The sequence below is a fragment of the Leptodactylus fuscus genome, chromosome 7 (genome assembly GCF_031893055.1).
Source record: "Leptodactylus fuscus isolate aLepFus1 chromosome 7, aLepFus1.hap2, whole genome shotgun sequence".
Taxonomy (NCBI): Eukaryota; Metazoa; Chordata; class Amphibia; order Anura; family Leptodactylidae; genus Leptodactylus; species Leptodactylus fuscus.
In genome coordinates this window covers 1,921,752-1,936,320 of record NC_134271.1, presented here as the reverse complement: position 1 = coordinate 1,936,320, position 14,569 = coordinate 1,921,752, and the positions used below count along the sequence as shown (strand labels likewise).

The 14,569-nt window shown below is 51.0% G+C and overlaps 1 protein-coding gene across 1 annotated transcript in view; it reads right to left on the bottom strand.

The window, feature by feature from the left end:
- Positions 1–5,355: 5,355 nt before the first annotated feature.
- The window catches only part of CHRM4 (cholinergic receptor muscarinic 4), a 47,515-nt gene continuing 38,301 nt past the window's right edge, over positions 5,356–14,569 (bottom strand). The window contains exon 2 of the mRNA XM_075280763.1: positions 5,356–6,936. Coding sequence (XP_075136864.1) covers positions 5,435–6,936 — 1,502 coding nt within the window. The 3' untranslated portion in view covers positions 5,356–5,434. The remainder of the gene's footprint in view (positions 6,937–14,569) is intronic.

Genomic DNA, 14,569 nt, shown 5'->3' with positions numbered 1-14,569 from the left:
TATGGGAATTTTGTTGGTATTTACTATGAGACAGATAGAAATGGTGGAATCGCTCCTTAGTGACTCACAATATATAGAAGATAAGGCTGCGCAGCGCTTTATACCATCACCCGAGCGTACCAAACGGAGTCTGAGTATGTAATGTACTGTATAATGTGACCAGAGATACAGAGTGTGTATATATGCATATACATCAGTAATAGAGAGGTAAGGGCCCCCCTGGTGGTCAGAGCTGCAGTATATATACACATACACACACATCAGTAATAGAGAGGTAAGGGCCCCCCTGGTGGTCAGAGCTGCAGTATATATACACATACACAGTACACACACATCAGTAATAGAGAGGTAAGGGCCCCCCTGGTGGTCAGAGCTGCAGTATATATACACATACACAGTACACACACATCAGTAATAGAGAGGTAAGGGCCCCCCCCTGGTGGTCAGAGCTGCAGTATATATACACATACACAGTACACACACATCAGTAATAGAGAGGTAAGGGCCCCCCTGGTGGTCAGAGCTGCAGTATATATACACACATACACAGTACACACACATCAGTAATAGAGAGGTAAGGGCCCCCCCTGGTGGTCAGAGCTGCAGTATATATACACATACACAGTACACACACATCAGTAATAGAGAGGTAAGGGCCCCCCTGGTGGTCAGAGCTGCAGTATATATACACACATACACAGTACACACACATCAGTAATAGAGAGGTAAGGGCCCCCCTGGTGGTCAGAGCTGCAGTATATATACACATACACAGTACACACACACATCAGTAATAGAGAGGTAAGGGCCCCCCTGGTGGTCAGAGCTGCAGTATATATACACATACACAGTACACACACACATCAGTAATAGAGAGGTAAGGCCCCCCCTGGTGGTCAGAGCTGCAGTATATATACACATACACAGTACACACACACATCAGTAATAGAGAGGTAAGGGCCCCCCTGGTGGTCAGAGCTGCAGTATATATACACACATACACAGTACACACACATCAGTAATAGAGAGGTAAGGGCCCCCCCTGGTGGTCAGAGCTGCAGTATATATACACACATACACAGTACACACACATCAGTAATAGAGAGGTAAGGGCCCCCCTGGTGGTCAGAGCTGCAGTATATATACACATACACAGTACACACACACATCAGTAATAGAGAGGTAAGGGCCCCCCTGGTGGTCAGAGCTGCAGTATATATACACATACACAGTACACACACACATCAGTAATAGAGAGGTAAGGGCCCCCCTGGTGGTCAGAGCTGCAGTATATATACACATACACAGTACACACACATCAGTAATAGAGAGGTAAGGGCCCCCCCTGGTGGTCAGAGCTGCAGTATATATACACATACACAGTACACACACACATCAGTAATAGAGAGGTAAGGGCCCCCCTGGTGGTCAGAGCTGCAGTATATATACACATACACAGTACACACACATCAGTAATAGAGAGGTAAGGGCCCCCCTGGTGGTCAGAGCTGCAGTATATATACACATACACACACATCAGTAATAGAGAGGTAAGGGCCCCCCTGGTGGTCAGAGCTGCAGTATATATACACATACACAGTACACACACATCAGTAATAGAGAGGTAAGGCCCCCCCTGGTGGTCAGAGCTGCAGTATATATATACACACATACACAGTACACACACATCAGTAATAGAGAGGTAAGGGCCCCCCTGGTGGTCAGAGCTGCAGTATATATATACACATACACAGTACACACACATCAGTAATAGAGAGGTAAGGGCCCCCCTGGTGGTCAGAGCTGCAGTATATATACACATACACAGTATACACACATCAGTAATAGAGAGGTAAGGGCCCCCCTGGTGGTCAGAGCTGCAGTATATATACACACATACACAGTACACACACATCAGTAATAGAGAGGTAAGGGCCCCCCTGGTGGTCAGAGCTGCAGTATATATACACATACACAGTACACACACATCAGTAATAGAGAGGTAAGGGCCCCCCTGGTGGTCAGAGCTGCAGTATATATACACATACACACACATCAGTAATAGAGAGGTAAGGGCCCCCCTGGTGGTCAGAGCTGCAGTATATATACACATACACAGTACACACACATCAGTAATAGAGAGGTAAGGGCCCCCTTGGTGGTCAGAGCTGCAGTATATATACACATACACACACATCAGTAATAGAGAGGTAAGGGCCCCCCTGGTGGTCAGAGCTGCAGTATATATACACATACACAGTACACACACATCAGTAATAGAGAGGTAAGGGCCCCCTTGGTGGTCAGAGCTGCAGTATATATACACATACACACACATCAGTAATAGAGAGGTAAGGGCCCCCCTGGTGGTCAGAGCTGCAGTATATATACACATACACAGTACACACACATCAGTAATAGAGAGGTAAGGGCCCCCCCTGGTGGTCAGAGCTGCAGTATATATACACATACACAGTACACACACATCAGTAATAGAGAGGTAAGGGCCCCCCTGGTGGTCGGAGTTGGCCCTGCAGCCTGTATAACGCCAGTTACCTTATATAACACGTATCTTTATTTATGTTTAGGGGTAACAAAAAATAATTTAAAGAGACCATAGTGAGGGTTCTTGGAGTCGTCTCCATCCCGCCCAGTGGGATCATTTACCTCATCCGTACGGCCCCGTGTCCTGCTTGATGAGCTCTGGGTATATGGCGGCCGCACCGTCCGGGCTCCACGCTGTCGCTCTCTGCACTTACAGACACAAATGTCCCTTCTCAGCTTCTTCCGTCTCATACAAGGAATGTTCCGGACCTGCCTCCTACTATATATAGCAATATAAACTCTGTCAGGACTTGTACAAAGATCAGCGAAAGATACAGAAAAATAAGATTTCCAACGACCTGATAGAAAATGAAAAAGTAGTGGAGGCGGCGTAAAGTGCGCAGGAATAGATGGGAACTCACCGGAACCCGTCAGTGCACAAGATGGCGGTGACATGGAGGATGCCAGGACAACACAACCCCATGGCCGCCGCCACCGCCGTGTGCAAGTGACGGGATGACACTAAACCTAAAGTACTTAGAAAAGTAAAGCTGATGAGAATCTCACACACTCCTGTATGTCAGGGGCTCTTAAAGGGATCACAGTGGGAGAGAGGGGCGGTGAAGGCCTGGTCATGGGGGCGCACAATTTGTTTAGACTTCCCATCAGTCAATTTCCTCAGTCCAAAATGTCTCCTTAAAGTGAGCGATAACCCTCAGCCACACAACAACTGGAGGCAGCATAGACTTTAGCTTCAGGGTCCCTTTAAGGCTCCACGTTGCAGAATTGCAGCTTTTTTTGTTGCAGATTTAGTTGCAGTTTTTTGAGCCAAGGCCAGGAGTGGAGTGACCAGAAGGAGAAGAAGGTCCTCGATATTCCCCAGTCCTTTTGTAGACACTCTTGGATTTGGCTTAAAAAAAAAGCAACAAAATCTGCAACAAAAAAAGCTGCGTATCCGCAACGTGGGGCCTCGGCCTAAAGGGGGTTTCTAGGTCTTATATATTCATGTCTTATCCTTAGGATATACCTGATTGATGGGGTCTGACACCCAGGACCCCACAGACCGCTGGTGGAAGAGTCCTCAGTGTTTGGGTGAGCATTGCGGCCTCCTTAATGAATACCAAGCACAGCGCCACTCGTTGTATACTGGCTGTGTTTGGTATTGCAGCTCAACCATTTACTAGTATAGGACTGAGCTGAGCATCATGTGACTGTGATGTCATCAGCACACAGCTGATCTGCGGGGCTCCTGGATATTGGCCCCACCAATCACATATTGATGGCCGATCCTAAGGCTCCGTTCTCACGGAGTAACGCGCCGCTCATTTAGACTCGTATACACATGTCAGAGCACGGCGCTACAAAACAGATCCCATGGATTTTAATGGATGCCGACTTACACGTGCTACACATTAAGCCGGCACCCACTGAAATCAATGGGATCTGTTTTGAAGCGCCGCGCTCTGACATGTGTATACGTATCTAAATGAGCGGCGCGTTACTCCGTGAGAACGGAGCCTTAAGGCTAAATCATGAATATCCAAGTCCCAGAAAATCCCTTTAAGATCTTCATGAACAGCTTTAGAGAATATTCCCCATTCCTGGCCCTGGGCAGCTTGTGGCGCCTGGATATGGTATACGGTCTGGTAACTGCACCACCTGGACACAGGCCTGACTTACGAGTCACTCTAGGATACAGCTTGCCATCGGCCACCACTAGCCTAGTCTTCCTAGAAGGCCCCGTGGCCTACAAGTGTTACCTGCCACGTGCTGGGATCATGCAGAAATAACATTAGGATTCATGTTCTAGAACAATCTGTAAAGAAATATCTGAGCGTCCATCCTAGTGTCCAATATGTGCGATATGTGAGCGCTCAGCTGTCCGTGGTCACCCCCTTTGGCACTCGTATATTGTAATGGCACGGTCTTCTGGTCTTGGTCTTCTGGGTACGCTTGTGCTGGTCCGGTGGCACGAGTAAGGAGCTGATGTTGGTGTAAACATCTATTGGGGACTGTTCACACTACATGTGGGTGGAGTTGAGGACTTGAGCAGCTTTCTGCAGGGGTGAAGCCATAAGGGTTGCAGAGGTCGCAGTTGCACCAGGGCCCAATTCCCCTCTGCCGCATTAGAAGACCCCAGGACTATACATGTCCGTAGGAACGAAGCATTTGCCTATAAGGGTCAGGTGAGTGATGGGCCAATGTATGTACATGTACAGATCACCTATAGAAGGAGACTATTGGATGTCCCAGAACAGAAGGGCAGAGTTCTCCGGGGCCTCCACACACACAAGTATGAGCAGATTGGACCAACCCAAAGACTCCAGAGCAAGGATCATTGAGGACGGGGTTACCAGATGTCACACCGAGGGTCTGAGTAGTAGTGGCCTTCAGACATAGCAGACACAATGGGCAGAAGGGAGAGGTTTGGTAAGGCTACAGCTGTCCTAAATATTCGGCCAGGGTCTATGAGGACATTAAGAAGCCACCATGACAGGTCGATGCTGGGAAGGATCAAGCTTAGGCCATGTGGGATCTTAGCAATAGACCACGTTAAGTCTCAAGCAGCTGTATAATATATCCTGCTATCTGACCGCACGGGTCTAATACATCTCCAGTCTGTAGCACACGAGGATGAGCGAGGTCCACCATCCATGGACAGGAGGATGAGCGAGGTCCACCATCCATGGACAGGATTAGACCTTGTCCCACGCTTGTCCTTCAGAACAGGACGGGTTTCATCTCATAGTGTTGACTGCATTTTGACTTGTTTAGGCCCAATCCTCGAGGAAGGTCTGAAGATGTTCTTGTAGCCCGAGACATGCTCTTAAGTCTCTAGATATCGTCCCTTTCCTCCTACCATCACGACGGCCCAGTTCATCCTTGAAGTCTATCTGGCCATGCCGATGTTCTTGTACTGACACATGAGGAGATGTTTGAAGGTCTTCTTGAAGGTTGCATTACACAAGGCGTAACAAGCTGGGTTTATGGTACTGTTCACATAGCAGAGCCAGTAGCCTATATACCACACAGTCTCAGGGATACAAGTCTCGCAGAAAGTGTTTATTAAGACCATGACGTTGTAAGGCGTCCAGGTGAGAATGAAAGCCAACAGTATAGCAAAGATGGTCCTCGTGACTTTCTTCTCCCTGGCCGCCATCTGTCTTTTTTTCCTCACTTGATTTCGAGCTATGCTGGCAAATTTCCTTGCCACGTTGGCCGGGCGAGAGTTGGGCAGGGTTGAGTCTTGGTGCAGAGGTATTGAACATTCGGGAACTATCTCAATAGCCGTCACACACTCATTGCCCGTCTGCTTGGTCACAATTTTGATTTTGGACCACTTGGAAGCGGCGTTGACCCTTGGATGCAATTGTTGTAAGCTCTGAGTGGGAGCCAAGACGACTCCAGAAGACGGATCATTGACTTGCTTCTCCTGAGGGTGGTTGGTCATGCTAGCCGAACTAGATTCATTCGAGGTCTCTTTGTCTTCCACCGACTGAAGATTGGTCAAGGACTTCTCCAATTTGCCATTTTTCACCCCATTCTTTTCTTCCGCCTTTGGTTCCACTGTCTCGGATTTCGGCAGGTTCTTTGTCTGTTTGATGAGAGGACTCTTCATGGAGCTGATTGGTTTACTCTTCTTCTCTGGTTTGGTCTCTGGGCAATGCCTACGGACTCGGCTTCTGCTGGCCAAGGAAATGTGAATATAGAGGATGGTCATGATGATCACCGGCAGGTAGAAGGCAGCAATGGCGGTGCCAAAAGTTACTGCAGGGTTGGAAAGGAACTGGATGTAGCACTCCCTATCCTCCACTGTCCTCTCACCCACAATGAACTGCCAAAACAAGATGGCCGGTGCCCACAATGCAAAGGAAAGAAGCCAGGCTGCTGCGATCATCAAGCCCGCCATCTTGGTGGTTCTACGAGCCGGATAGGTCAGTGGTTTGGTAACGCAGAAATATCGATCAAAGCTGATGATCAGAAGGTTCATGACGGAGGCATTACTGACCACATAGTCCAAAGCCAGCCATAGGTCGCACACAATGGGGCCAAGTGGCCAGTAGCCCTTTATAATGTAGACGGAGTAGAGATTCATGGAGAAGACACCGATGATGAGGTCGGCACAGGCCAGGCTGAAGAGGAAGTAATTGTTGACTGTCTGTAGCTGGCGGTTGACCTTGATGGAAAGCATCACCAAGATGTTACCCACGACCGTGACCAAGCTGAGCGAACCCGTCACCATCGCAATGAAGATCATCTCCATCGTCTGATACTGGCCCGAAACCTGTTCCGTGGTATTGGGAGGGGGCGTGGGGAGACTCGACGAATTCTCCCAGGTGTCGTTCTCCATTCTGACAGGCCAGCGAGGGGTGGAGAAGTTGAAGAAAAGCTCTAAAGAAAGAAGAAAAAGAGAAAAGTTATAATAAAATGTCACAATATTGTTAGCGAGAGAATTCTAGTCAAAGCGGCGGCGGCGGCGCTGTCAGCGGACTCAATTAGGACGCGGAGGAGAAGGTCCGACATGTTCCGCGCTCCTTGTTTAATGGCTTTCATCGCTGATGGGAAGGAGCGTCTTGGGTCATTGTTATTAGTTAATTAGTGTGTCATTTTAATGAGCGCGACGGTAACTTTAGTCCCAAAGCGCAGAAGCGGAGCTATTTCTGTACAGAGCGGGGAATGCTGGGACGGCGCCATCTAAGCACATTCACAGGGTTTAAAGGGCTCGTCCGGGATGGTCACAAGTTTGTCAGAGCAGGCGATGCTAGAACATGACATATACCTTACCCGGTAATCCCCGCCGGCCCAGTGTCGCCGCTCTGGTGGGTCCCCACGGTCCTGCAGTGATGACCCTAGCTCATACCCCTCTGTATACAAACCCTAGCCCATACCCCTCTGTATACAAACCCTAGCCCATACCCCCCCGTGTACAAACCCTAGCCCATACCCCTTTGTATACAAACCCTAGCCCATACCCCCCCGTGTACAAACCCTAGCCCATACCCCTCTGTATACAAACCCTAGCCCATACCCCCTGTATACAAACCCTAGCCCATACCCCCCCGTCCCCCCCGTTTACAAACCCTAGCCCATACCCCCCCGTATACAAACCCTAGCTCATACCCCCCTGTATACAGACTCGAGATCAGATCATTATACAGATATAGACTCCAGATCATACTAATTGTATACAAAACCCCGACCAGACCCCCCCTGTATACAGAATACAGAGTAGACCTTTATACAGCCCCAGACCAAAACCCTGTATACAGACTCCAGACCCCCTGTATACAGACTCCAGACCCCCTGTATACAGATCCCAGACTACATACTCCTGCCTACATATATCACAACAGACTCCCTGTGTACAGACCTCCTACTTGTATACAAGACCCCGGTCCATACTCCCTGTATACAGGCCCCAGACTACACACCGGGCTCCCTATATACAGACTCCAGTCCATACTCCCTGTATACAGACTCCAGTCCATACTCCCTGTATACAGGCCCCAGACTACATACTCCCTGTATACAAGCCCCGGACTACACACCGGACTCCCTATATACAGACTCCAGTCCATACTCCCTGTATACAGGCCCCAGACTACACACCGGACTCCCTATATACAGACTCCAGTCCATACTCCCTGTATACAGGCCCCAGACTACACACCGGACTCCCTATATACAGACTCCAGTCCATACTCCCTGTATACAGGCCCCAGACTACACACCGGACTCCCTATATACAGACTCCAGTCCATACTCCCTGTATACAGGCCCCAGACTACACACCGGACTCCCTATATACAGACTCCAGTCCATACTCCCTGTATACAGGCCCCAGACTACACACCGGGCTCCCTATATACAGACTCCAGTCCATACTCCCTGTATACAGGCCCCAGACTACACACCGGACTCCCCTATATACAGACTCCAGTCCATACTCCCTGTATACAGGCCCCAGACTACACACCGGACTCCCTATATACAGACTCCAGTCCATACTCCCTGTATACAGGCCCCAGACTACACACCGGACTCCCTATATACAGACTCCAGTCCATACTCCCTGTATACAGGCCCCAGACTACACACCGGACTCCCTATATACAGACTCCAGTCCATACTCCCTGTATACAGGCCCCAGACTACACACCGGACTCCCTATATACAGACTCCAGTCCATACTCCCTGTATACAGGCCCCCCTGTATACAGACTCTCGCAGTCAGGGTTATATAACATGGCAGCGCCCGGAGATTCTTCTTCTCTTCTGGGAGATCTCTCCATTCTCCAGGAGTCTTGCAGACGTTCTCAGGAGACTCGGTGGATATATTATATATACAGTCATTGATCTGTATGACCCCATTACATATTGTGCCCGTAGCGTTATAAGTCACTGGGGAGGCATCAGCCTGTGTGTGATATACAGGAGTATACAGATGTCTCCAGAGTTATGTAATTACACAGCGCCCGCACAGAGTGCAGATTACTGAGCTGCCAGCAGATGGCAGCATGACACCACTGCTGTAGCCTAGGTATATACATAGCTATAGCCTATGTATATATCACATCTCCTCTATACGCACGCCAGACTTGTTAGACTAAACCGTAACATTGCTATTTTCAGAGATTCACGAAATGTGCGCCACATGGCGACTCCCTCAATAACACATCAGACTCCACTAACTGCACTTAAAGTGACAGGCCACCAAATCCACAGGGTCGTACTGTCCGGGCCTGTATGGGATTAGACCCGCAGAAGGGGGGGTGACTAATGGATGGGGTCTGAGTGTGAATGGACTGGCGCTGACCGGCGCTCTATTCACTTCTATGGACTCATGCCGACTCTCAGAGAACCTATAGAAGAGCGGCCATTCACACGGGGACCCCCATTCCCAGGGGTTGGACCCCAGCGATCATACATGTAATATCCGACCTGTAGACAGCTGATAAGTAATTGTGGAACAAGCCAGCAGATCTCCATGTCTTCTGTACCCGATGTCGTCCTTACCGGGCCGCACTCATCTTATAGTTGGGGGAATCGCCCACTGGTCCTGAAGGCAATGTCATCCCTCCAGGGGGCGCTGCTGCTGCTACATTGTAGATGACAACTAGTTAGTAATGGCAGAAGGTGGTAGTGCAGCGTGAAACCATGGGGGGGGGGGGGGGGAGTCCAGGATCAGCTCCATTACTGGCCACGGGCTGCGCCAAGGATCAGATCAACAATGTCTGAGTGATGCGGCCCCAGCTCCAGAGACTGGGGACCCCTCGCCCCATGTCAGCTGTGAATGGAGAGTTGGCTGCGCCCCTGGGTCCCCACTAATCTATCTCCAGGGTGTCAGACCCCCCCCCCCCCCCACTAATCTATCTCCAGGGTGTCAGACCCCAATGATCTATCTCCAGGGTGTCAGACCCCCCCACTAATCTCCCTCCAGGGTGTCAGACCCCCCCACTAATCTATCTGCGGTGTGTCAGACCCCCCAATGATCTATCTCCAGGGTGTCGCAGCTGCACGGCTTGCACTAATGTTATGTCCGCCCCTCATCCCATTGATAAGCCATTCATAAATTGACTTGGGCCGCCCCTTTAAGGGGGCGGTGACAGCTGACTTCTTCTATGTCAGTACTTTCCATGCATTCCAGAGCGGAGTTGTCAGAGATGATGAAGCGAGTAAAGGGTTAATACCCCACGCACAGCAGTAAGTGCAGCCTGCCCGTCTGCCGCGGTACTCCATGACGCTCAGTGAACTTTAAGAAAGATTATATGGTGCGGAGACATCAGAAGATGATGGTGGCAGCCGGCAGTTATGGGGTGGTATGGCGCCCATCCCCCTCGGGGGCCGGCACCCCACCTTCTGCCTCCATAGAAGAGAAGACGCGTGACATCACATCTATTACACATGTGCGGCCCCCCCCCATGACATAACAAGGCGGCAGTAGCAGGACGTTCCCTCTGTTACTCTTCCTGGAAATGCATGAATACATTGACACGTGGGTGTTACCATTCCCTTGTCAATGGGGCGTGGCTACACAGTCTGACAGTGGGAACAGACGTAAAGCAAACATACTGAATGCCCTGATAAATTTCCTAGAGGAATAACAGAGGGACAGCGCATGGACAGGAGCTACACCTCGCTAAAAACGCAAAAGGAAGTGCAAGTTCTGTGCTACAGATTGTGTCACCGTGAGAACGTATGTGAGAATGTATGTATATGTGCGAGCGCTTACGTGTGTCACCGTATGTATATGTGCGAGCGCTTACGTGTGTCACCGTATGTATATGTGCGAGTGCTTACGTGTGTCACCGTATGTATATGTGCGAGCGCTTACATGTGTCACCGTATGTATATGTGCGAGCGCTTACGTGTGTCACCGTATGTATATGTGCGAGCGCTAACATGTGTCACCGTGAGAACGTATGTGAGAATGTATGTATATGTGCGAGCGCTTACGTGTGTCACCGTATGTATATGTGCGAGCGCTTACATGTGTCACCGTATGTATATGTGCGAGCGCTAACATGTGTCACCGTATGTATATGTGCGAGCGCTAACATGTGTCACCGTGAGAACGTATGTGAGAATGTATGTATATGTGCGAGCGCTTACGTGTGTCACCGTATGTATATGTGCGAGCGCTTACATGTGTCACCGTATGTATATGTGCGAGCGCTAACATGTGTCACCGTATGTATATGTGCGAGCGCTAACATGTGTCACCGTATGTATATGTGCGAGCGCTAACATGTGTCACCGTGAGAACGTATGTAAGAATGTATGTATATGTGCGAGCGCTTACGTGTGTCACCGTATGTATATGTGCGAGCGCTTACATGTGTCACCGTATGTATATGTGCGAGCGCTAACATGTGTCACCGTATGTATATGTGCGAGCGCTTACATGTGTCACCGTATGTATATGTGCGAGCGCTAACATGTGTCACCGTGTGTGAGAACGTATGTATATGTGCGAGCGCTTACACGTGTCACCGTGTGTGAGAACGTATGTGTATGTGCGAGCGCTTACACGTGTCACCGTGTGTGAGAACGTATGTATATGTGCGAGCGCTTACATGTGTCACCGTGTGTGAGAACGTATGTATATGTGCGAGCGCTTACACGTGTCACCGTGTGTGAGAACGTATGTATATGTGCGAGCGCTTACATGTGTCACCGTGTGTGAGAACGTATGTATATGTGCGAGCGCTTACACGTGTCACCGTGTGTGAGAACGTATGTATATGTGCGAGCGCTTACATGTGTCACCATGTGTGAGAACGTATGTGTATGTGCGAGCGCTTACATGTGTCACCGTGTGTAGACGTGTGTGAGAACGTATGTATATGTGCGAGCGCTTACATGTGTCACCGTGTGTGAGAACGTATGTGTATGTGCGAGCGCTTACACGTGTCACCGTGTGTGAGAACGTATGTATATGTGCGAGCGCTTACACGTGTCACCGTGTGTGAGAACGTATGTATATGTGCGAGCGCTTACATGTGTCACCGTATGTGAGAACGTATGTGTATGTGCGAGCGCTTACATGTGTCACCGTGTGTAGACGTGTGTGAGAATGTATGTATATGTACGAGCGCTTACATGTGTCACCGTGTGTAGACGTGTGTGAGAACGTATGTATATGTGCGAGCATAGACGTGTGTGAATGTTTAGTACGTGTGTTGATGTTTGTGTGTAGATATTGTCTGTACATTGGTGTATGTGTCACTCCACAGTGCGGTAACATAGGGGAGGACAGGGCACCCTATGGAGTCCATACATCTCTGCGCTGCGCCCCTGCACTGTATTATCAGATGACTAACACTTTCTCGCACATGTCGATGTTCACGGCTGACACGACGTTCCTGCGCACAATCCTGCAGACGCCCCAACCTCAATTTATCTTAAGATTTGTTCTTTGGACCCCCAGACCATGAAAATAAGGGAGTCGGTTACATCACAGATTCCCGGGCTGGACAGCGAGGATCGGTTCTCTGGACGGGTCATTAATATCAGATGGGTGGGCGGTCTGACACCCGGCACCTCCATTTGGATATAGTTTCCGGGGATGGTGGGTGTAGTCTCGGGGGGGGGGGGGTTCCACAAAATACACACCTGATACATATGGTAAGTACTGCTGCACGACCCCCGCACTACACCAAATATCTCACATGCCACATCCCCACCGTGCTCGCCGCAGTACCCCACATGGTATAATGTAAGTGCCCAAACAGTAGAATGCCCCCTGCCCCATATAGTATTATGTCTCCCATACAGGGTAATGCCCCCCATAGAGCCCCCATACAGGGTAATGCCCCCCATAGAGCCCCCATACAGGGTAATGTCCCCCCCTTAGAGCCCCCATACAGGGTAATGCCCCCCCTTAGAGCCCCCATACAGGGTAATGTCCCCCCCCCCCTTAGAGCCCCCATACAGGGTAATGCCCCCCCCCCTTAGAGCCCCCATACAGGGTAATGCCCCCCCCCCCCCTTAGAGCCCCCATACAGGGTAATGCCCCCCTTAGAGCCCCCATACAGGGTAATGTCCCCCCCATAGAGCCCCCATACAGGGTAATGTCCCCCCCCCTTAGAGCCCCCATACAGGGTAATGCCCCCCTTAGAGCCCCCATACAGGGTAATGTCCCCCCCTTAGAGCCCCCATACAGGGTAATGTCCCCCCCATAGAGCCCCCATACAGGGTAATGTCCCCCCCCCTTAGAGCCCCCATACAGGGTAATGTCCCCCCCATAGAGCCCCCATACAGGGTAATGCCCCCCCTTAGAGCCCCCATACAGGGTAATGCCCCCCCTTAGAGCCCCCATACAGGGTAATGCCCCCCATAGAGCCCCCATACAGGGTAATGCCCCCCTTAGAGCCCCCATACAGGGTAATGTCCCCCCCTTAGAGCCCCCATAAAGGGTAATGTCCCCCCCTTAGAGCCCCCATACAGGGTAATGCCCCCCCTTAGAGCCCCCATACAGGGTAATGCCCCCCCTTAGAGCCCCCATACAGGGTAATGCCCCCCCTTAGAGCCCCCATACAGGGTAATGCCCCCCCTTAGAGCCCCCATACAGGGTAATGCCCCCCCTTAGAGCCCCCATACAGGGTAATGCCCCCCCTTAGAGCCCCCATACAGGGTAATGCCCCCCCTTAGAGCCCCCATACAGGGTAATGCCCCCCCTTAGAGCCCCCATACAGGGTAATGCCCCCCCTTAGAGCCCCCATACAGGGTAATGCCCCCCCTTAGAGCCCCCATACAGGGTAATGCCCCCCCTTAGAGCCCCCATACAGGGTAATGCCCCCCCTTAGAGCCCCCATACAGGGTAATGCCCCCCCTTAGAGCCCCCATACAGGGTAATGCCCCCCCTTAGAGCCCCCCTTAGAGCCCCCATACAGGGTAATGCCCCCCCTTAGAGCCCCCATACAGGGTAATGCCCCCCTTAGAGCCCCCATACAGGGTAATGCCCCCCATAGAGCCCCCATACAGGGTAATGCCCCCCATAGAGCCCCCATACAGGGTAATGCCCCCCATAGAGCCCCCATACAGGGTAATGCCCCCCTTAGAGCCCCCATACAGGGTAATGCCCCCCTTAGAGCCCCCATACAGGGTAATGCCCCCCATAGAGCCCCCATACAGGGTAATGCCCCCCATAGAGCCCCCATACAGGGTAATGCCCCCCTTAGAGCCCCCATACAGGGTAATGCCCCCCATAGAGCCCCCATACAGGGTAATGTCCCCCCTTAGAGCCCCCATACAGGGTAATGCCCCCCCCTTAGAGCCCCCATACAGGGTAATGCCCCCCCTTAGAGCCCCCATACAGGGTAATGCCCCCCCTTAGAGCCCCCATACAGGGTAATGCCCCCCCTTAGAGCCCCCATACAGGGTAATGTCCCCCCCTTAGAGCCCCCATAAAGGGTAATGTCCCCCCCTTAGAGCCCCCATACAGGGTAATGTCCCCCCCCTTAGAGCCCCCATACAGGGTAATGCCCCCCCATACAGGGTAATGCCCCCCCCATACAGGGTA